This window comes from Pelobates fuscus, chromosome 3, assembly GCF_036172605.1.
Source record: "Pelobates fuscus isolate aPelFus1 chromosome 3, aPelFus1.pri, whole genome shotgun sequence".
NCBI lineage: Eukaryota > Metazoa > Chordata > Amphibia > Anura > Pelobatidae > Pelobates > Pelobates fuscus.
In genome coordinates, this window is record NC_086319.1 from 327,936,660 (window position 1) to 327,961,546 (window position 24,887).

Sequence of the window (24,887 nt, forward strand, 5' to 3'; positions counted from 1 at the left end):
AGGCTGATGGAGGAGGGAGGAGCATGTCTCTGTACCATGCTCCCTCGCGGTTCCCACAATTCCCAGCACAGGAACCGCGAGGGAGCATGGTACAGAGACATGCTCCTCCCTCCTCCATCAGCCTTCAGCGAGTCTGCATTAGTGAAAGCAGTGCCGCCGGACCGGCGAGGCTGACACCCGGTCCAGCGGCTCCAGCGCGGAATGCGGCCGGCCCCCTCAGATTGTGTGCCACCGGACCGGCCACCCGGTGGCACATACTTGCTCACAGCAGTTATTTTGTTCAAACATCGGTAGTCAATGCAAGGTCTCAGAGTACCATCCTTCTTTTTAACAAAAAAAAAAACAGCCCCGGCAGGGGAGGAAGATCTCCTAATAAATCCTTTGTCTAGATTTTCACGAATATACTCCTCTAGGACTAAGTTCTCTTTAGTAGACAAAGGGTATACATTGCCCCTGGGAGGCATGGTACCAGGGAGTAGATTAATCTTACAATCAAAGGACCTGTGTGGGGGTAAAGTATCGGCCTTCTTTTTGTCAAATACCGCCTTTAAGTCCAGATACAGTGGAGGTATTTGTACTTCTGTAGGGTCGGTAGACTGAGTGGATGCATTAACTATGCAAAGCGGTGAGACTTTCTGTAAACACTTCTCCTGACAATTCTGACCCCATGAGATTATCTCCCCTAATTCCCAATCAATAATAGGGTTATGTCTCTTTAACCAAGAATACCCCAGGACTATGGGAACAGAAGGAGATGAAATGAGTAACAGAGATATGTCTTCCTCGTGTAAAATACCAACAGTTAAGTTAACGGGTATGGTTTCACGAAAAATCACAGGCTCAACTAAAGGTCTACCATCTATGGCCTCAACGGCCAAGGGCGTCTCCCTTAACTGAGATGGAATAGTGTGTTTAGTGACAAAAACTTGGTCGATAAAGCTCTCAGCAGCTCCGGAATCTATCAATGCCACAGTCTCTACTACTCCCTTTTCCCAAGTTAAGGAAACGGGTAGCACAAGCCTATGATCTTTATAATTATGAGTAGAGGACAAAATAGAAACACCCAAGGCCTGTCCTCTAGAGAAACTTAGGTGCGAGCGTTTCCCGATCGATTAGGACAATTTAGGCGTAAGTGACCTCTGACTCTACAGTACATACACAGCCCCTCCCTTCTCCTGTACTGTCTCTCCTCTTCTGAGAGATGAGTATTGCCTATCTGCATAGGTTCTGGAAAAGGTAAGGTTTTGATCTCAGGCCTTAGAAATGAGGGAGCTAGTTTGAAGGAAGGTCTACAGGTTCTATCTCGAGTGTTCTGTCTCTCTCTTAAGCGTTCATCAATGCGAGAGATAAAAGAAATTAAATCCTCCAAATTCTCAGGAAGCTCTCTAGTAGCAACCTCATCAAGTATTACATCTGATACTCCGTTTAAAAATACGTCTATATAAGCCTGTTCATTCCACTTAACTTCTGCCGCCAAGGACCTGAACTCTAGTGCATACTCCACAAGAGTTTGGTTATCTTGTCTAAGGCGCAACAGTAATCTGGCTGCATTGACCTTTCTACCAGGAGGGTCAAAAGTTCTTCTAAAAGCAGCTACAAAGGCATTATAATTATATACTAACGGATTATCGTTTTCCCACAACGGATTGGCCCATCTCAGAGCTTTCTCAATGAGTAAGGTGATAATAAATCCGAGTACTATGTATTGGATCCCGTCGTCCCTAAATCAACAAACTGTTGAGTTGGGGACCGGGGTGTAGGGTCAGGGCGGTGGTACCAGTTCCACCTAAAGTGTGGGCTTGAACCCTTGTAATTACGTATGATTTGCAGAGAAATATGTAGATTGGATAGTTCCCCTTTAAACAAGGATAAGGGGAAACTCCCAATCAGACTGGTATTTGGAAAAGAACACTAGTTGTACAAAATATATACCTTGGGTATGCACCAAAAAGAAGTAAAAAAAAGGGTATTTATAGGGAAAGCATAGTAACACTGGATAAATATGTATCCTGGCCTAAACAGTGATACACTGTAACTTTATTGAAAAAACTGTAGAGAGGATACAATATAACCATGTCCAAGAGATGCTTAGAGCCCTTAGAAAACCTCCCCTTTTGTGAAGTGGAAAGATCTCAGTATCCGAATGACAATAAAGGCATATAAATGCTAAGATATAGAGATAAATTACTATTGAGTAATCCACAGAGGGGAGAGGAAAACAATTTGATACCTTAAATACATATAGAAGTTAGATAGATGGGGTAGTGGGGACAGTATAGCATAGTCTAAACAGAGGTGCCCAAACTGTCCGTAAGTAGAGAGTCTGGGGTTACTTGTGGTAAAAACGAGGGGTGGTAGGATGGGATATATACAGTGGTATCCACAGTTAAATAGAGGAAAAAATCCCTAATAATCGCCACTGTTATAAACTCCTGTCCACTCCCCCCAACACCTTCATGGGTGTTCTATTCCTTATAGATAGTAAAGGTTGCCTAACAAAGCTGAGAATGGATAGGATTGAGTAGAGGTAGTGGTATAAACAGTTCGATAAGGGATTGGAAATTCCCAATAATCACCACTATACTGAACTCCTATCAACTCCCCCCAACACCTTCGTGGGTGTTCTATCCTTGTTAGATCACTATGCTCTTTCCCCTTAGACTGCCATTATCCAACTAGTCCAGCTTCTATAGACCAACCAGCAATCATTAATTTAACGAAAAAAATAATAAGTGAATAAGTGTCAAAAAAAGGATTCCCTCGTGCATCTTAATGTGCTCCGTGAGTGAGTGGAATCCACAAAATAAACCCGGGATTCCACTCACTCACGGAGCACATTAAGATGCACGAGGGAATCCTTTTTTTGACACTTATTCACTTATTATTTTTTTCGTTAAATTAATGATTGCTGGTTGGTCTATAGAAGCTGGACTAGTTGGATAATGGCAGTCTAAGGGGACAGAGCATAGTGATCTAACAAGGATAGAACACCCACGAAGGTGTTGGGGGGAGTTGATAGGAGTTCAGTATAGTGGTGATTATTGGGAATTTCCAATCCCTTATCGAACTGTTTATACCACTACCTCTACTCAATCCTATCCATTCTCAGCTTTGTTAGGCAACCTTTACTATCTATAAGGAATAGAACACCCATGAAGGTGTTGGGGGGAGTGGACAGGAGTTTATAACAGTGGCGATTATTAGGGATTTTTTCCTCTATTTAACTGTGGATACCACTGTATATATCCCATCCTACCACCCCTCGTTTTTACCACAAGTAACCCCAGACTCTCTACTTACGGACAGTTTGGGCACCTCTGTTTAGACTATGCTATACTGTCCCCACTACCCCATCTATCTAACTTCTATATGTATTTAAGGTATCAAATTGTTTTCCTCTCCCCTCTGTGGATTACTCAATAGTAATTTATCTCTATATCTTAGCATTTATATGCCTTTATTGTCATTCGGATACTGAGATCTTTCCACTTCACAAAAGGGGAGGTTTTCTAAGGGCTCTAAGCATCTCTTGGACATGGTTATATTGTATCCTCTCTACAGTTTTTTCAATAAAGTTACAGTGTATCACTGTTTAGGCCAGGATACATATTTATCCAGTGTTACTATGCTTTCCCTATAAATACCTTTTTTTACTTCTTTTTGGTGCATACCCAAGATAATAAATCCGACCTTCGCCCTATCTGTAGGATAGGAACGGGGTTGTAATTCGAAGTGGATACTGATTTGGTTTAAAAAACCTCGACACTTCTCAGGAGAACCACCATAACGTACAGGTGGGGTAATACGAGAGGAGGCACCTACAGTGGCTACCTCTAAACCTGAACTTACAGGGGAGCTAGAATTATTACGCATCTCTTCTGGTGGGTTATTAGGACGAGATAATAACGCCTGTAGTGCTAAGGCCATCTGATCCATTCTATGTTCCATGGCGTCAAACCTAGGATCGGAAGGACCAAGCTGACTACTTGTACCTGCAGGATCCATTGGCCCTGTCGTAATGTCAGGATCGGGACAGGGATCCAACACGCAGAGTACAAAGTGTAGTAGGTACGTATACCAGACCTTAGATTGGCCGGACTAAACTTAAGGAGTGAGTAGAGAATGGTCAGAGGCAAGCCGAGGTCGAGGGAACGAGAAGACAGGTAAGCGAGAGACAAGCCGGGTCAAAGGATAACAGAGATAAGCAGAGTGATACAAACAAGCCGGGTCAGAACCAAAGAGACAATAGACATACAAGAGCACTGAGTGACTAGACTGGCTAGAACCACGACAGGGCAATGAGCAAATGCGGCAAGCTCTATTAAATACCCCGGTTCTAGGAGGTAATCACACCCCCGACGAGTCCTGGTTCGTGTTCAGGGTTTGAGTGACAGGTCGAGCCGGCTTGGCGTCATGACGTCGGCTACTGAGCGTCACGTCATAAAAGGGCGTGGATCCCTCGCGGCCGGCGTGTAACCGACCGGAGGGACCGCGAGGAACGGAGGAAACAGCCCTTCTGAACGGGAAAACGTCTAAGTCTCTCCTCTTATCAGAGGTAGAGACTACAGGTACCCTGACACATATATAGTCTTCAAAGGCAAAAAGTAGGCAGCTTATTCCTCTCATTAGACGCGGAAAAAGCCTTTGACCGGCTAAATTGGACTTTTCTCAATGCAGTTCTAACGAAATTTGGATTCCCACCGGTGTTCATGAACACTCTGCGAGCACTCTACAGCAAACCCACCACTAGAATAACTAATGCCGAATTTCTTTCCGACCCATTTCCGACCCATCACAAACGGCACCCGACAGGGATGCCCTCTCTAGCCCCTCTTGTACGTACTGGCACTAGAACCCCTCGCGGCTCTCATTAGGCACCACCTGTCAATATCAGGCATCAAAACATGACATACAGAACATAAACTCACAATGTTCGCAGACAACATTCTCCTGACAATACAAAATCCAGACACTTCCCTACCACACTTCCACTCGATCCTGGAAACATACAGTAAACTATCCTATTACAAATTAAATATATCCAAGACGCAAGCCCTGTGCAAGGGACTTCCCCAGGACATGACTCACAGACTGAAAAGGACCTACAACTATGACTGGAGAAACGACCACATCAAATTTCTAGGCATATGCTTTACAAAATCACAAATCGCGCTATTTAATTCCAATTATGGCAAAATTTTCATGGACATAAAAAAACAACTACAAGATTGGAAGACATCATTTATATCTTGGTCAGGTCGTATAACAGCTGTAAAAATGATAATTCTCCCTAAATTACATAACCTATTCAGATCCCTACCGATCCAAATACCCCACACTTACTTTAACACACTACAACGCTGGGTGATGAAATTCGTGTGGAGCGACAAAAGAGCCCGCATAGCGTTACAAGTCATGCATAAACCGACAAATGAAGGGGGCATGAGCATGCCAAACTTCAAACACTACTATCACGCAGCCATACTAAGCAGTATAATACAGGCTAGGCCAGGCAATCAAGAACCACAATGGAAAAACTTCTGAATGCGCAGACAATACCAGCACTGACAATCTAGTGTGGGTCCCTCCGACGAAAAGACCACAAATCACGAACTGCCTCTCAACCACTAGCCTAACTTTAAAAATCTGGGACATGCACCGGAAAGCCTTAACACACGATTCACCCATCTCCAGGGTCATGCCACTAAAATCACTGACAAGCCTCATTCCGGATTTCAATTACAGAATATGGGAGAGGCACGGTATATACTTTCTGCACCAAATGCTCACAAACAACAAACTAATGCCATTTACTGACCTGCAACACTCTCACAAAATTCCAATGATAGCACACTACTCGTACCGTCAGTTAAACTCATGGAAACACACTCAAAACCAGGAAAACCCCATCACCACTCAGGAACAGACGCTGACAGAGTTCGAAAAAAATTACATAGGAAGCAAACCTCCACAGAAAACCATCTCCTCTATATACGCAGCGTTACCTACAAAACACACTCTGAGGGAACATAATTTCGTTAAAGCATGGAAAAAGGAGCTTAATAAAACATTTGATGAATCAGAATGGGAACGAATGATTGTAACCCCCAAAGCCTTCTCACTCTGCTCAAGACACACAGAACAGCCAAAAAAATGCTCTATAGGTGGTATTTGACACCAGTGAGATTACATAAATTTAGCCCGAACATATCGGAGCAGTGTTGGAGATGCAAGGCGGGTCTAGGAACTATGGCACACGTCTGGTGGACATGCCCAAAAAAATTTATAAGGATATAGCCAAACTCATCACAGATAGCACAGGGAATACAATACCCCACCGATTAGAACATTATATCTTATTTGACATCCCCAATTCGATTCCCAAACCGAATAGATACCTTATCTTCCACATCATTATAGTAGCTCTTGGCATGATAGCACGAAACTGGTCCTCACAAGTAGTGATGTCCCGAACAGTTCGCCGGCAAATAGTTCCCGGCGAACATAGCGTGTTCGCGTTCGCCACAGATGGCGGACATATGCGATGTTCGGTCCGCCCCCTTTTTTGGGGTCTGAAAAAAGAAGATTTTAGAAGAAAGAAAACATCGAATGGTAAGTTGTTTTTATCTAATTTGTTTTTACAGGTTTTTAGTTAAAGGTCCCCCCTCATTATTTTTAGGGTGAGGGGGGTAGGTAGGGGGATATTTTTTTTTGGGGGGGGGGAGGGGGAGACTAGGGTCCCCCCCTTTGTATTTAGGGCCCCCACCCACCGCTCAGGGGTGGGGGCCGGGGGGGGACAGTAGGTCTCCCCCTTATTGTTATTTTTAGGGCCCCCACCCACCGCTCAGGGGTGGGGGCCAGGGGGGACAGTAGGTCCCCCCCTTATTGTTATTTTTAGGGCCCCCACCCACCGCTCAGGGGTGGGGGCCGGGGGGGACAGTAGGTCCCCCCTTGTTATTTTTAGGGCCCCCACCCACCGCTCAGGGGTGGGGGCCGGGGGCAGACAATAGGTCCCCCCTTATTGTTATTTTTAGGGCCCCCACCCCACCGCTCAGGGGTGGGGGCCGGGGGGGACAGTAGGTCCCCCCTTATTGTTTTTTTTAGGGCCCCCACTCGCCGCACAGGGGTGGGGGCCGGAGAGGGGGAGGACAGTAGGTCCCCCGCTCATTATCTTTATGGCCCCCACCCGCCGCCCAGGCGTGGGGGCCACGGGAGGGGAGGACAGTAGGTCCCCCCCTCATTACCATTATAGCCCCCACCCGCCACCCAGGGGTGGGGGCCGGAGAGGGGGAGGACAGTAGGTCTCCCTCTCATTATCTTTATGGCCCCCACCCGCCGCCCAGGGGTGGGGGCCAGGGGGTGGAGGACAGTAGGTTCCCTCCCTCATTATCATTATGGCCCCCACCCGCCGCCCAGGGGTGGGGGCCGGAGAGGGGGAGGACAGTAGGTCCCCCCCTCATTATCTTTATGGCCCACACCCGCCTCCCAGGGGTGGGGGCCGGGGGGGAAGGAGAGTAGGTCTCCTCCCCCCCCCCCCTTCAATCACTATTGTGTAGTGTAGACACGATTAGATCTCAGTTTCCAACGCAGGCACTCCAAGGACAATATCGCAATGGGAACAGACCCTTCTGAATTCAGGACGCAATTCAAACCCATGTATGTGGGGAAACAAAATTTAAGAGAATAAAGGCTGAACCATGACATACAGTTGGGCCTACAGAACAACAAGAGGGTACAGCTACAGTAGCGCAGCCCTCAGGGAAATTCACTGCTCACGCAACACACAAAAAATACCATAGCTAGTCTCAGCAGATTTGTATAACTCCAGAACAAATAGACAATGACAATGACATATATGCACAGATATAAGATGTGGACGGAGGTACCAAGATGTTAAACCTACTGTTAATTCTATGTTAACAATAACAGTGTAATCTGTATATATGTATCGAATGCAAAACTTGCAAAACAAAACAGACAACAGAAATGAATCTGAAACAAATGTAACCTGATGGCAACCCCCCCTCTCCCCACCCCCCTTTTTCCTTTCTGTATCCCCCAGTTCTCTATAATAGACAAAACAATAAAAATTGTCAAATTTCTAAAAAAATCTAAGATTTTTTATTTCTTCTGTGATTCTCAGTGCAAATGCATGATAGATACATAGCTTTGGACTGTGGTCTCAACCTAGAACCATGGTCTGTCTATCCAAATACATAAATCACACCCTGAAATCCCTGGCCACATGTGTGACTATATCCTTTATTCTTTAAATAGAGACTAACATTGTCAAAAGCACTGCATAACCCACTTATCTTCAGCCTAAGACAATATATGAGGAGATATTTAATCACATTCAAACCCACAACTATTAATAATTTTTTATACCTGTGTTTTTAGATTTCTTCAAAAGTTTCTGAACAACACCAGCAAAACTCTTGCCTCTACCCAAAAGATTTATTTTGTCTTCAACTCTCTCCATCGTATTATCTCTTCTATGTATTTCTTGCATGCTATCGTCTTCGCAAGTAAAGTTGCCAGTAAGTGACTCATGGTGACATTGTGACTTGAGTATGGTAGTGACATCTGTCTCATCTGTCTGGTCAGCAAGTGGCTTTAAAAGATGCTCATTATTACTACTATTTTCATAAATATCAATACTGAGGCCAATGTCATCAATAAACCCACGATTAACATATCCACCTTCTTTGCCCGTGTCTGCAGGATCTAGACACACACTGTTGCCATGTTCCAAGTAGGATGAAGCATTCTGAGCAGACTTTGTAACATTCACTTCTGATATGTTCCTATTTTTTGCAAGATACTGTAACGATGTCTGTGCTGTTATCACTCCTTTTCGGTACTTTAGTGGCCGTTGTTTCTGACTGTTAAGAACACCATTCTTATCATTATAACGTGTACCATTCTGAAACTCCAGAGGTGAAAACCCAACTCTTTGAAACAAAGCACTGTGTTGAGGAGATGTATCAGACATGATGACTTTCCTTTGTGATTTTGTCACACGGGAATTGAAAATGTTTTCAAGACTAGGATGTGAAAGAGAGCGCCTCCAAATGTGGTCACTTCTGCTTCCCCTCTTGCTGGTTGATTGTCCAAGTCCCTCATCAGAGGTTTGTTTTGAACTACTTAAATCCATACTCTGACTCCTGCTGGACTCCAGTGCTTTCTGAGCTGTTAAGGTATTTAGGGCATCAAACGCAAGACCAGAAATATCTTGCAAGTGTCCAATGTGATTATCCAAACAGCGCAATGAATGTTTAATTAAGTTTAAATGACAGCCAACATCTTTCATCTTAGCACTCATATGCTCAACCCTACGAAAACAAAAGTATCATAATTAGTTTTTTTTTCTTCAGTATTTTCCCCCGATGAAACAATCATAGCATTTCAATGATTTAATGATTATATTGTTTAAATCTAAGTTGAATTTAAAAGTATAGGCTTCACATCCTGGTTGCAATATCTGAATGTTAAAATCACCCAGACCACTTCATCTCTCCCATAATGTAAAATATTGCCATAATGTAGGAACGGCAATGTTTTGAATGCAGTATTAAACACAGCTATAGTGGCTGTCTCCCTGAATCAGACTCAGTTCTCAATCAAATTGGCTTCCCTATGGAGAAGCATTGGATTGGGTGAGATAATCTACTCATAATAGTTTTATATTTGACAAAAATTGGAATAAACTTAAAAATAACTTGAACACAAATAGATCTGTCATTAATATAAATCTATTAATTTTTGTTTAGAGATAATATCATTACAAAGACAATGACAAGTTACCCAAAAATGGGAACACATTAAAGGAAAACCATGACGCCAGTGTCATTTACTAAAGAGTGAATTGTCAGGAATTCAAAGTGAATTCAAAGAATTAACATTTTGGGCCAGAAAAGTCAAACTGAAAGAGATTGGCTGTTTTGGCATAACATTTGAAATTCACTTTGAATTCTTGACAATTCACACTTTACAGAGTTATTCACTAAAGTAAGAACTATCGGATTTCAAAGGGAATATCATATTTTAAATAGGCAATCTGGACCAATTCTGCAAGTCAGAGATGCTTCCAGTTCAGCTACTGTGGCCTTAAATTAGAAATTTACTTTGAATTCCTGACAATTCTCACTTTATTGAATAACGATGCTGGTGAAAAACCCAGAGAGAGAGAAGTAATTGATACTAGTTCTAAAGTGGTCATTGTCCAGATACAGTAGTTGCTCGCTGCATTGTGTTAACAGTTTTCCTCCTAGCATGAATAAAAATACCTTTCTGTTGTCACTCGGATCCTTTCCTCACTGTTTGACTTGTCAAAGTTCTTTTTGTAATTGAAATACATTCCTACACAGTGCTCTTCAAAGTCATGAAGTGATTTTTGTTCCTCTTTGGTTAGAAAAAGTTCTGTAGACAAACAGACGTAAATCAGATCAAGAATGGACAATCACCAGCTACCATGGATTATGGCTTTAAGAATGATTTGGTCAGCTAAGGGTTCACACATGCTAAGACCTATATAGGGGGATGCCTCTAGGTACTATGGTCAATGTAAGAGTCACAGTCCTCACCAACTTCTGTGCCAGATGTTGTGTCACAGATTATGAGAATCATAAATGTCAGCTTAATAAAGGAATTACATTTTGGGTAAAATAAAAAATCTAAAAAAAAGTAACATTTTGAAATATTAATTTTCATTTATATACAATTTACCAAACAATGAATGTTTTTGTTATACTTGGTTCATCTAACTCAAAAGTTCCTTAAAAGCATATATTTAGGACTTTAAACCCTTAAAGACGGAGGATATTGTTCATGTTCTGAACCAAAACAAAACCTAAAATTTGAGCTATATGTCTGTTCAACCATAATTTACCTCTTTTATTTTAAAGGAACACTTTAGGGTCAGGAACACCAACATGTATGCTTGACCCTATAGTGTTAAAACCACCATCTAGCCACCCTGCATTCCCCCTTGCCTCCCTAAATATAGTAATATCTTACTTTTGCTCAAGTCTGCAGCTGCTGGCTCTGCCTCCTGATCTGCCTGCTTGACTGAAATCATGAGAAGTGGGTATGTGAGCCAATAACAATGTTTCTCCACAGGATTGGTTGAGACTGTCAAGGAGGCAGATCAGGGGCAAAGCCAGCACATCTCCTGTTATGAGAAAAGTTCAGTGTCTCCATGCAGCAGGAGGAGACACTGAATGACAGTCACACTGGGCAACACTACCCCAGGAAGCACCCCTAGTAGCCATCTAAGGAGTGGACAGTGAAGTTATTCCTCGCTGAAAAGACATTTTTTACATCAAAATGCCTGAAGGGAATGATTATACTCACCAGAATAAATGCAATACGCTGTAGTTGTTCTGGTGACTATAATGTCCCTTTAAGTGCACTCAGGCTTATTATATATAACTTTGTTCAGGAGAAATATATATTTCACATCATATATTTATATATGAATAAAATATAGAAAAGTGTGAGAAATTAAAAAATGTTATTTTTCAAGTTCTGCATGGCATTGTAACTGTGAATGTCCTAATACTATTACCTTTTACTGCAATAAAACATGTATTTGTATGCTGTGATGTCCCACAAGTACAACAATACCCCCATGTACAGGTTTAATAAGGTTTTGGAAAATTACAGGGTCGAATAAAGTGCTTGTCCATTTACATTTTTACACATTGAAATTTGCCAGGTTTGTAAGTGGGGTCTGTTAATTGGATTCATTGTTTTCTCTTCTGTCTGGAATTACCTTTACCTGAGGTCTTTTGCTAATTATTGTTTGATATTTTTAATAACATTACCTGTTGTCCAGTGTACCTGAAATGAAATTACCTGTTTTAAAATAGGCTCTCTATTGTTTGAGATTTACCCTGGTATAATTGATTTAATTTTCCCCTATGCCTCTTATGTCCCTGATTGGTCACTGTTGTATATGTGGTATTTGGAGAAGTGCTATGAACCAGAGTAAAGTGTGTTCATGATACTAAGGAGCTTGTGTGTCTCTGGAAGTAACTAAGTATATTGGTTTTTTTTTTTTTCGGCCAGTACAGAATAGTTACTCAGAAAATAATTCAGAGATGGACTAGATTGATAGAATATTCTATGCAAAGCGGAGCTATCAGTGCAGTATATTCTGCATTGCCGATGCATACACAAATTCAATTTCCGATTCTTTGTGCTTAGTATAGTAATTAGCTGTAGAAACCCACACACAATAACATTCCTGAAGTGCTACATCTTCCTTAGCAGAGACACCAGAGGCGTATCATCACAATATATAAATTGTAGTTGTATTTATGTTATTGGAGGACCTGCCTGACAAACTAACCGTGCTATCCGGCTGATCTTAGTCAAGTGATCGTGGTGTCATCGCTATTATATAAATCGGGTCAAGTGGGCAGTAGGTGCTTCCCGGCCTGCCTTCTAACCATTTTTCACATCGTAATTCCCAAGTACATAGCACTTTAAAGGGACACTCCAGGCACCCAAACCACTTCTGCCCATTAGAGTGATCTGGGTGCCAACTCCCACCACCATTAACCCTGCAAGTGTAATTATTGCAGTTTTTATAAACTGCAATAATTACCTGGCAGGGTTAAGTCCTCCTCTAGTGGCTGTCTATAAATATATATGTAGAATTAATATATGTATATATATACGTATGTGTATATATATGTATATATACAAATGCAGAAAGAAAAGTCCTGCGCTCACTCCCATCACTGGGCGGCTGCAATGACTACAGTACACATCAGCCCCAATATATAGTAAAAACCAAAGAAAAACAAGTTACCTGTGCTCTCTCCTTTATCCCTATGTATTTTTAAACAAATGGAGGTTTTTTATTTACCTCCAATGGCCATGAGAGGATGAGCCCACCTGCCAACGTCAAGAGTTAGGACACCACCTAGGGGGATCTGCCTTAACGTGGGCAGGTGGGCTCATCCTCTCATATGTATATATATATATATAGAATTTTTAAAAATTATTTTTATTTATATATAGGTATATATATAGTGATATATACGTATATATTTATGTATATAGATATATATATTATTTTGTTCTATGTGTATTTTGATATAAATATATATTAATATCACAATACAGTTAGAACAAAATAACACACATCTATATATTGTTTTTTAATTATTTTTTACATCAGATAATGGTATTTAATTCATAATATCTTTGCCATGATTAGCTAAAATATCAAATACCATATCATCATTTGTTGAAACATTTATTTTATCATTTCATACTATATTAAATATTGATATTTAAACCAAATGAGGTAGCTACACTCTACCTCAATTATTCAACCAATCATACTAAACTCATACATTCTTGAGCACTGTCGGGAGGAGAGGGAATCAGCCTTCTAGGCCACCTCTGAAACATCTCTATTCTCCCAGGGATTCCATATTCTATAAAATTCCTCCTTTTTTCCCATATTAACATACACTGCTTTTTCCATAATTTTTTGAAAATTTATCTGAGCTTGTATCTCCGTCCATGGCGGGACCATACTAGATTTCCATCGCCTGGCCATACATATTTTTGATGCCATTATAATCTGTATCATCAACCTATGAGAATATATATTACTATCTGGTAAATCTAAATGAAATAAAAATGTGTAAGAGGTTAATCGGATATTCATTCCATAAATTCCACCTATTACCATTTCCAATTTATTTTTCACTAATTGATGCCTTGTACAGACCCACCATTTATGTAGATGTGTACCCTTAAACATATTACAACGCCAACATATATCATTAGAACCATTTTGAAATTTAAAAAGTTTTACTGGTACCATGTACCACCGATGTAGAATCTTGATGTAATTCTCATAAATAATAATATTATGTATTGTTTTTTTTTGTTAATTTAAATGCCTTTGCCCAATCTTCTTCAGAGATGTCTATTTTGATTTCTTGTTCCCATCTACTAATTTTATTTAATTTATTCCTAGGAGTATAATCGTATAATATTCTATTTATTTTTGAAATTATCTTATCTTTCCCCTTTATCGATACAATTTTATCAAACAGATCTTCTTCAATACAAACTCAGATTTTAAATAGGTATTCAATTCACTTATTTCTTGGAAAGACTTTATGTTTTTATCTATAAAAAAAAAGTCTCCTATGGCTTTATATCCTTCCTGTTTCCATTTGTTCAGATTTCTATCTATTAGATGTCCCTTCAATACCTCAATTGGGGCTGATACTGAAATATTATTTTTTTTATTTTATATCTTTTTTTTAAATAGTTCATATACTTATATAATTCTATCAAGATATTATTGTGTACCTTTAATTTCTTAAAAGCTATATTATCCAACCATATTCAGCCAATTGAGTCTAAATTAATCAATAGCCGTTCTATATTTATCCATGAGGTTTGTTCTGGATCTTTACATTTTGAGATCAATAAGTGCATAATCATAATTGCATCATGTTTCATTATCAAGTCAGGAAAAGATAATCCTCCTTCAGTTTGTCTTCAGCATAATATTTGATATGATGTTCTTGGCTTTTTATGTCCCCAAACAAATTTCAGGAAGGTTTCATGAAACTCGAGCAGTGTTTTTTTAGGTATCCTCATTGGGATGGATCTCATTAAATATTCGAGTTTGGGTAATACATAGTCTTTAATAACACTTATTTTCCCCATCCATGAAATATATAAAGGTTTCCATATAGATAATGTATTTTTTATATCCTGAAGAAGAGGGAGATAATTAATCTGAATAATTTTGTTCCATTTAAATCCCAATCTGACTCCTAAATACTCAATAGATTCAGATGTCCATTTACATTTATATTTCTCTTTTAAACTAATAAGTTCCAATTCTGTCATATTATGATACAAAGCAAGAGATTTCAACATATTGATTTTATAATTTGAGATAAAGCTGAATTGTTCAATACTCGATAGTACTGCTGGAATAGATTTATTAAGTGAATAAAGTGTAAGAATTACGTCATCAGCATATAGTGATATCTTATATTGTAGACCTGCTATTATAATTCCCTGTATCTCTTTTGTTTGCCTAATCAATGCAGCCAATGGTTCTATGGTAAGAATGTAAAGCATTGGAGCCAATGGGCATCCTTGTCTTGTCCCATTATTTATCATAAATCCTTTAGAATTCAATCCCCCGCCACATACTTTTGCCGATGGTAGTTTATATAAACTCATTATTCATTCATGAAAAATATCATGAATCCCAAAGATTGTTAAGACCTCCAACATATATTCCCAGCTAACCCTATCGAAGGCCTTTTCGGCATCTAAAGCGGCAAAAACTACAGTGTCATTATCTCTATTTACTTCTTGTATCAAATTAATTATTTTTTCGTATATTATAACTTACACACCTATTGACCAGTTTGGTCTTAATGAATTAAACTGGGTATTATGTTTTTCAATCTTTCCGCTAAGATCTTAGAGAATAGCTTAATATAAATATTTACAAGAGAGATTGGACGATAATTACTAATATAATTCGTGTCTTTTCCTGGCTTAAGAATTGGAATTATATTTGTTTGCAACATTTTTCGAGGAAATGATTGCCAATCCCATTAAATAATTTATTAAGCATTGGGAGAGCCGAAACCTCAAATCTCTTATAAAACAATGAAGTAAACCCATCTGGGCCTGGAGCTTTCCCTGTTTTTAATTCTTTAATATTCCTCTCTATCTCTTCATTAGTTATGGGAGCATTTAATTCTAGTAATGTTGTACTGTCCACTTTTGGAAGTTTAATTCCTCAAGAATTCCCTGATACTCGATGTTGATACCTTAGGAGTAGGCAAGTTATATAAAGATTTATAGTATTCTCCGAAAGCGTTACTAATTGCCTCAGGGGATAAACATATCTTATTTCCATGAACAATTTTCTTAATTAGAGAAAGGTTTTTCTTAGATTTTAATTTATTTGAAAACATTTTCCGTTGTCTCCATAATACCATATTTGGTTTAATTTCAGAATAGATTTTGATGTTTTAAGTTCTAATCTCTTTTTTATTTCCTTTTGAAGATCGTTTATTTATTTATTTATTTTTTTTAATTCTTTATTTTATTTGTGCATAGAATTAACAATCAGTTTTGTACTGCCATGACAGCTGGTACAAACACAAAAGAAACATGCGGTAACAGTAATGTGGCATAAGAAACACTGCACTTTTTTTTTTTATATATAAACAGGCTTAAGTCACTACGGTAGTTATGTGGTTTTCATCATACAGGCTATACATTATCAACACCCAGTAGGGTGCTAACTGCTTGATAAGATTTAACCATGCCTCTTCGAGGTTAACTATGCTTAATACGATTCAACTATGCGTAATAATAGATTGCCATGCTTGAGTGAAGAGTGGCGATGTAAATAATCTAGGCTTTTACCAGGGGGAGACAGTGTGAGTCATGAGAAGAGTGACAGCAGGACATGAAAAATAAAAACATAAGGTATATACTAAATAGGTGCTAGTTTTTTTTTTTGTTTTAGTCAGTTCTATCTTCCAGTGTCAGGCAAAAACAAAACTAACAGAATCAAAAACATCAAAGAGAGCAATAAAATGAATCCTACGCAGAAGCCTCCCATTTAACTATAAATCCACTCTCCTAATATCCAAGCTGAAGTCATGGAGCTGATTTTTAGCCTCAAATGAAGTCTGAGCCCTGCCCCTAGAACTCAAAAGCTGCACCCTCTCTAGTAAATGATAGCCTTCGTGTGGAGTTAGAAAAACTAAATTCTACTGTTCACGATAATATTTCAATCGCCTAAGGGTGGTCCAAGTAAGACTGCTAGTTTCTATATAGGCAATATATAAATTAACAGTAAAGCAAATAATAACAAACAGAAAAAGGAACGTTAAATCCTAGAAAATATAACTGGCTGATACCCTTGTTATACTGGGTCTGGTGTGAGTCCATTCATGGCGTTCAACCTATGCCACTTAAAGTCCAGGTACAATGAGGGTGCCTGATACCAGTCCCTGTTTCCCCCACCTGCTCTCTCTGTGTGCGGTGCAGCGGCAGGGGCAGGTGTGTCCTCCGTGTGCCGTCGGTCTCGTCTGCCGTGTGGCTTGAGGGGACTTTCCCAGGGTTGCGCTGCCCCTGACGGGTGAGTCTGGAGCTCTGCGGTCGAGGTGAGTAGAAATGTCCACGCTGCTGGGCTTTTTGGGAAAGTGGTGCTCGCCGCTGTGATTCCTTGTGCCTTTTCCTTTTGGTCATGCGGGGGGGATGGTTCTTCATGTCGCTATGTGTAGCAGGGCGGCCCCCAGTAGTTGCTGGGCTTTCCGCAGGCTTACGGGGTAGCTCTTTGGGCTGCTCTCCCTCAGGAGGTCGGCGTGGCGTTGCTGTGATACGGGCCTCCAACTTGGCCCAGAAGTTTGCAAAGATTGCTTCCAAGCGCTCCAGCACCTGTTCGGCGGCCCCTCCTTGTGGCTCCATCGGCTGTATCAGGCTTGGTTGGCGGTTACTGGTATTGCCGCCATCTTAGAGTAGTCAGCCGCGATCAGGAGTCTTGGGGTGGATTTCGCTTAGGGTCGGTATAGGCTTCAACCAGTGGATACCGGGATAACCCCCACCGGTCCAGAGGGGGGGGGGAGGATAGTTTTATTCCCGAGTCCGTTCCGTTCATCCGAGGAGCTAGGAGAGCGGCCGTCTCCCCCAGCTCAGGCTTGTGTAGGCCGCGTGCCGCTACCAGAACGGACCGGGGTCGGACAGGCTCACAGCGGGCATCCTCCGGTGCACCGAGGACCCCTTAGCAAGATGTGTGCATATTGTAGCTTGGTCGCTGAGTAGCCCGGGCGTAAAACTCGATTTTGTCGGGCCAGAAGCAGGAGCTCTTACAGAGCACGTCTGGCTGCCTCGGCTGTCAGGCCCCGCCCCCCCGAAGATCGTTTATTTTTAACGTGTTATATACTGTTATTTTCTGTTTGTTCTCTTTTTCTAACAATGCAAAGGAAATGTATAAATCCTGTAGTGGTTTACCCAACTTTATCTTTTGTCGAATCCCCATTTTGATTAACACTCCTCTTATATAACATTTAAATGTACACCATAAAATACCTGTATTTACTTCTCCATTATCATTATATTTAATAAATTAATCTATTTTGGTTTGCAAAAATGTAAGATTCTCTTCTGATTTCAAAATAGTTTAATCTAGTCTCCATTGAGATATATTTCCTCCTTTATTTTCCTCTTTTATCTCAAGGGTTAATGGAGCGTGATCTGACCATGTGATAACTTCTATCTTAGAATTTTCAAACATTCCTAAGTTATAGGCATCTGTGATAAATAAATCAATTCTTCAATATACCTTATGAACCTTAGAAAACAAAGAATAATCTCTTTCTCTGGGATGTTGAACCCTCCATATGTCATAATAATTAAATTCCGACAATAGAGCTTGAAAATGTTTAACTTTCCTCCTTTCCCTTTGATTATTCTCAATTATTATCTGTTTTATGGTTCTATCAATTTTATCATCTGGGACCACGTTCATATCTCCCGCTATTAATAGTCTCCCTTTTTGTATTTTAAGAATATTTGAGAAAACCTTCCTAAATTTTTTTTGAGAATATACATTTGGAGAATAGATGTTAACTAGTGTATACATTATATCATTGATCTTACAGATAATTATGATGTATCTACTTTCGGTATCCTTTTGTTCTAGTATCAAATCAGATTTTAATCGTGCGGCTATGAAAATGGCAACCCCTCTCTTCTTTTTATTACCTTCTCTGGATTCGAATATCAGTGGAAATTTTGCATATCTCCATCTTTGTTTATCACCCTCCTTCCAATGTGTCTCTTGTGTAAAAAAAAAATCAATATTTCCATTTATTAAGGAATTATAGAGGCAACCCCTTTTCTGAGGTGAGTTTAAACCCTGGGAATTTATTGAAAGCATCTTAATCATCATAATTGATGATAAGTGCTAAATTATCATCAGAAGGTTAACCGGCTTATCTCCCCTCTCCCAATCCGGCAGTGCTCTTCCTTCATCTCAAACATACATCCTAAAACTTTCAATCATATTGAATCCATGCCTAGTCTAAGCTAAGCGTTTCCCTAGCAGAAAAAATGATTCTATATATTTTTTTATTATTTATTTTTAATTATTTTTTGAATTTTATTTTTTAACATATTTACAGATTTTCTTTATATTATATATAAATATATATATATATATATATATATATATAGCAATAATTATATATATATATATTTAATCAGTATCACTCTACGTGTAATTTGATATTAATATATATATATATATATATATATATATATAATTATATATATATATTAATAGTAAAATATACCTAGACAGTGTATGTGTGTGTATGTATATGTGTATATATATACTTAGATCATATATATCTAATGTATATATATGATCTAAGTATATTATTTAATTTTTTTACACTGATTTTAATTTAATTTGATTTGATTTCCAGCCAGCAGGGAGACTAACTGTCATTACATGCAGTCCCCCTGCTGGCAATGCAGCAGCCAGCTAACCCGGCCATGTGATTGTGAGGTCCTCGCAAGGAACTCACTCTCACATGGCCGGGGGGGACCGGAGGAGGCAGGATCCGCTGCGGGGTACTCCCTGGGATCCCAGGTGAGTCTCCCCAACCGCGATCACCGGCGTGGGATCGCCGGCGACCGGGTAAGTAAATAAAAACCGGAGGGCGTACTTTATTATTATTATTATGATATTTATATAGCGCCATCAGATTCCGCAGCGCTTTACAATGGGTGGACGAACAGACATGTAGTTGTAACCAGACAAGTTGGACACACTGGAACAGAGGGGTTGAGGGCCCTGCTCAATGAGCTTACATGCTCGAGGGAGTGGGGTAAAATGACACAAAAAGGTAAGGATAGTATTAGACTAGTGACAGTTGCAGAAGAGGAATCAGTCAGGAGCTATTAACAGTTTAATTGATATGCTTTTATGAAGAAGTGGGTTTTCATCAAATAGTCCCCCACCCGGGTGTATATGTGTGACTGCGTTGATGTGCTGCGTTCATGACTGTGTTTTTGAATCCCACTACTGGATATATCCCCAAAGAAAACATTCAGATATTTTTTTCTGCATGTGTTTTTGGGGGGTTTATGAAAAAACAGTTTGCAAAAGCTGCAGACCTGCTGTCTGCAACCTTTGTAAGCCATTCCCTCTTTCTCCAACACAGACCTTTGGTCTCTATGCAGGGAGGCTTTCCAGTGCTTCTCAATGAGCTGTAATACTGTCTACATTCTAGCCCACACTTCAGCAAGCTAAAGTGCTTTAAGTATATGGAGTGTTCCTTTAACCCCTTAAGGACCAAACTTCTGGAATAAAAGGGAATCATGACATGTCACACATGGCATGTGTCCTAGCCGTTCCACCAAAGATGTGCATGGCGTCACCGTCCCACCCCATCCAATGTTGGGAGGTATGTAATCCTTACTTGTTACATGAGGCTTGGATCTTCTTTTCCGTGCAAATAACCAGCTGGTGAAGGAGGCCACGTAGCTAATCAAACTTAGTGGTGGAGGAAATATAGGTTTGTTTTGATAAAGCATGACAAAATTATATCTCTGGAACTTCCAAAGCATGTCCGACATCACTTTACCTTGCATATAGATATTACTAAAGCAAGAAACAAGAACAAAATGTGTTGTTAATGCATGTATGGGTCACCTATAGCTTTGTATACAGTGGGTTAGCATAGTCAGACATATGAAATCATTTATACAGATAAGACAGCAGTGATGAATGTCAAAGTCAAATCTATAAATATGATTTTAAAGGGGACCTTTCACTAACCAGGTTTTTTAAATTTAAATGTAGCTATCCCCTACAGTTAACAAATATGTGTTTTTATGAGATCTGAAAAATGAAACAAAATTTCAAAATCCACACAGCTCTTTTCTGGAATTCAGCAATCTAATCTTGGCTCACTGTTAACCACTGTCCTTTTCTAACAACAGTGAATATCGCACATGGAGGTACTGTTTCTCCTCCTTGAATGCAATGTGTGCCATGACTGTGCCAGGACTGAATTGTAATGTAATTGAATGTTACCACGTGGCAGGAGGCTTCCTATTTTACATTAAACTCTCTTTACTAACTCCACATAGCAGTAAAGAAAAGTGAAAACATTAACCAATCAAAATGCAATAGGAAGCATAGTATTCACAGTGTTGTGGCTCCTCCCCCTCTTTCTTTACTGCTCCATCAGCAGACAGGTCAGAGTTTTTGGCTCTTCCCTTAATTTTATTGATTTATGGTGTTTTGTGTGATTTCCTCGTTACTTATGGATGTTTATGTACTAGGGTGTTTCCTATCTGTCTCTTAGGGTTTTTCCTGTCCCTCATTTACATTACATTTCCTTTCCTCAGGGATTCTTCCCTGCTTTTTACTCTCCCTGCCCTCAGGGTTTTTTATTTTATTTTATTTCCATTCTATTCAATCTCCCAACCAGATCGTCGGTTTATTTTCCTCACCATCACATGTACTGAGGGTAACGTTCACCCTCCTTCCTCCGCTCTCCCTCGCGGCCTCTCAGCTGCACTCACACTCGCCGACACGACGGGAAACCCTTTTCCCGTCTCTCCGGCGGCCATATTGGATCTCGCATCTCGATCTCCGTCATTCCGGCTACCGACTCCACAGTAAACGGACTTAAAGTCACACATCCAGGCAGGGGTCACCAGGTTAGTGTTGTATAAAGTTAGTACCTGTTTTATAGCCTGCAATAACAGCTGCTAGCCCTGTACAGTGGGGAGACCACTATAATCATACTGATGTCAGGTAGATTTCGTGCCACCTTTACATATATATAACTGGGTGAGGCCCATTAATACTGCTGCTCTCAGGTGGATTTCGTGCCACCTATATATGTATATAAATGGGTGAGGCCTTGTAATTTTTACTGCTCAGGTGGATTTTGTGCCATCTACATATATATACATACCTGGGTGAGGCCCAGTACAAAACCCAATCTACCCTGCTGGGGTATCTGGTATTGCTGATCCCACATACTTGGATTTAACATACTCACCCTGCTGGGGTGCTTACACTTTTATTTTATACATATTTATAACCTGCTGGGTTTCTACAGATACCGCTGGTACCATCACTTACTGTGACCTACACTACAGACTGACCCCCTAGCCTATGCCACGTATTTCGATCCATACCGGTCCTGCTCCAAAACACTATGGAATCTTCCCAGAACCCTGCAGATTTTACGGCTATGATTACTGAAGCCATCTCAGCCTCTATGGAGAAAGCGCTTTCTAGGGTGATGACGGCATCAGCCGATCTAACCAAGAAAACCACTAAAGCCCTACAACACGACTATGCTTCTGAGGCTTCAGAATCCCATGCACAGGCTGACTCATGGCCTAGCAAATGCCACTGGAAGGGCGAGAAGGGGAACAATATCCTGGGCAAAGGCAAGGCTCCAGCCAAACGCCGCAAACCAACCCCACCTATCCCCGCCCCACAGCACTGTTACTCCTCGGATGAGGGGGATGAACAGACACACTCCATGGCCGTGCTGGACGAGTGGCGAGCCGCGGATTCGCAGGACGATGAGTGGGGCTCGGACACCGGATCCCATACTGGTTTCTTACGAGGCACGTACTTGGATGACATCCAACTGGCAAACAACCTCACATCTGCCCAAGAAGAAGGGGAAACCATCCTAGACCCCACGGGGGAACGTCTTTTTGACCCTCGAAATCCGACACCCGCGCTCTGTGGACTGGACCCCCCCCCCCGAACACCTCTCCCTGAGCAGTGGGTGGGGGCCCTAAATACTAATTAGGGGGGACCTAATGTCCTCCCCCTGGCCCCCACCCCTGAGCGATGGGTGGGGACCCTAAATTAGAATGAGGGGGGGGATCTAATGTCCTCCCCCCTGGCCCCCACCCCTGAGCGGTGGGTGGGGGCCCTAAATACTAATTAGGGGGGACCTAATGTCCTCCCCCTGGCCCCCACCCCTGAGCGATGGGTGGGGACCCTAAATTAGAATGAGGGGGAGGATCTAATGTCCTCCCCCCTGGCCCCCACCCCTGAGCGGTGGGTGGGGGCCCTAAATACTAATTAGGGGGGACCTAATGTCCTCCCCCCTGGACCCCACCCCTGAGCGGTGGGTGGGGGCCTTATATACTAATTGGGGGGACCTAATGTCCTCCCCCTGAGCAGTGGGTGGAGGCCCTAAATACTAATTAGGGGGGGAACCTAATGTCCTTCCCCGTGGCCCCCACCCCTGAGTGTCGGGTGGGGACCCTAAATAAAAAAAATAACCCCCCTCCCGCAGGTGACTAGGGGTCCGCAAACCACTAGTCACCCCCCTCCCCCCAAAAATTAACCCCTACTTACCCCCCTCACCCTGAAAATAATGAGGGGGGGACCATTTAACTAAGTACCTGTAAAAAAAATTAAATAAACTTACCATTTGATGTTTTCTTTCTTCTAAAATCTTATTTTTTCAGCGCCAAAAAGGCCAAATAAAAAGCCATAATAATCAACGCAATTAAAAAAATAATTTTAAAAAAATCCATGTTCACCCGGCGAGGGCTCTGCGCAGACTGAGCTCTGCAGGGCGGAGGAAGGCTTATAAAGCCTTGCCCCGCCCTGCAATTAGGCTCAGAGCACTCTGATTGGTGGGTTTAAGCCATCCAATCAGAGTGCTCTGACAGGTAAATGAAGAGACTGACAGGTAAGTCTCTACATTTACCTGTCACAGCACTCTGATTGGTTTGTTTGAAATCCACCAATCAAAGTGCTCTGTGTCATTTTACACATCGTGGGAAAGGTCTTTGGAATTTTCCCAAGCTGTGTAATTTGACTCTTAACACTCTAATTGGTGGATTAAGTAACCAATCAGAGAGTTATGAGTCAAATTACACAGCGTGGGGAAATTCCACTGGCTGCTCACTGTTTACTAGAGATGCCCCTACTCGCGGTATAGCGAGTAGGGGCACAATTTACTAATACTAAGTAATCTTTGAAAGACCAATTTAACTCCCTAATACCGTGGGAATTAGGGCGCTATCTACCAAGCGGCTGCAATAGAAGTGCCGAAGTTGCCGAAGAGTTGAAGTGCCGAAGTGACCAAAATTCCGAAGTGCCGAAGTGTTGAAGTGCCGAATTGCTGAAGTCCCGAATTTCGGAATGCCGAACCGAAATTTTTTCCCATGCACATGCCTAGTGAACTACCAGAAGTCGGCGATATCTCCAGCCCAGACGGTACAATTCTTGGGCTTTGAGATAGACTCCAAGTCCAGCACTCTACGGCTTCCGACTTCAAAGATCGCAGCCATCAGAAAGGAGCTACGCAGGGTCATTCGCTGCCATGCCATTCCACTCCGCAGCTTGGAAATCTTCCCGGAACCGCTTCACTACAGGGCGATGCAACGCCTGAAGTCCTTTCTTCGCCAAAACCCTTCCTACGACCAAACCATCCCGGTAACGGAGGAGGTCAAAGAAAAACTCAGATGGTGGTTGGACAGCATGGAGGCATGGAACGGCTGGGCCATCTTCGGGAACACACCCAATATGGTCCTGGAATTGGACGCCAGTCTCTGGGGGTGGGGAGCGACGTGCGAAGGCAGGTCGACAGGAGGCGCCTGGACTTCTCAGGGCCTCGACCTTCACATAAATTGGCGGGATGATTCACGATCCGCAGCCTAACGAGGGACAGGACGAACTGCTGCATCCTCCTCCGGATGGACAACGTCTCAGCGGTCCGCTACATCAACCGCTTGGGGGGAGCACGATCCCGACTCCTCTCAGAGATAACGAAGAAGATCTTCGACTTCTGCCTGCC

General features: G+C 41.4%; 1 protein-coding gene across 1 annotated transcript in view; it reads right to left on the minus strand.

The window, feature by feature from the left end:
• The window catches only part of LOC134601801 (transient receptor potential cation channel subfamily M member 7-like), a 160,241-nt gene that overhangs the window by 36,425 nt on the left and 98,929 nt on the right, over positions 1 to 24,887 (minus strand). The window contains exons 24-26 of the mRNA XM_063446300.1: positions 20,514 to 20,695; positions 10,290 to 10,422; positions 8,389 to 9,335 (exon numbers count right to left, since the gene is read on the minus strand). Coding sequence (XP_063302370.1) covers positions 8,389 to 9,335; positions 10,290 to 10,422; positions 20,514 to 20,695 — 1,262 coding nt within the window. The remainder of the gene's footprint in view (positions 1 to 8,388; positions 9,336 to 10,289; positions 10,423 to 20,513; positions 20,696 to 24,887) is intronic.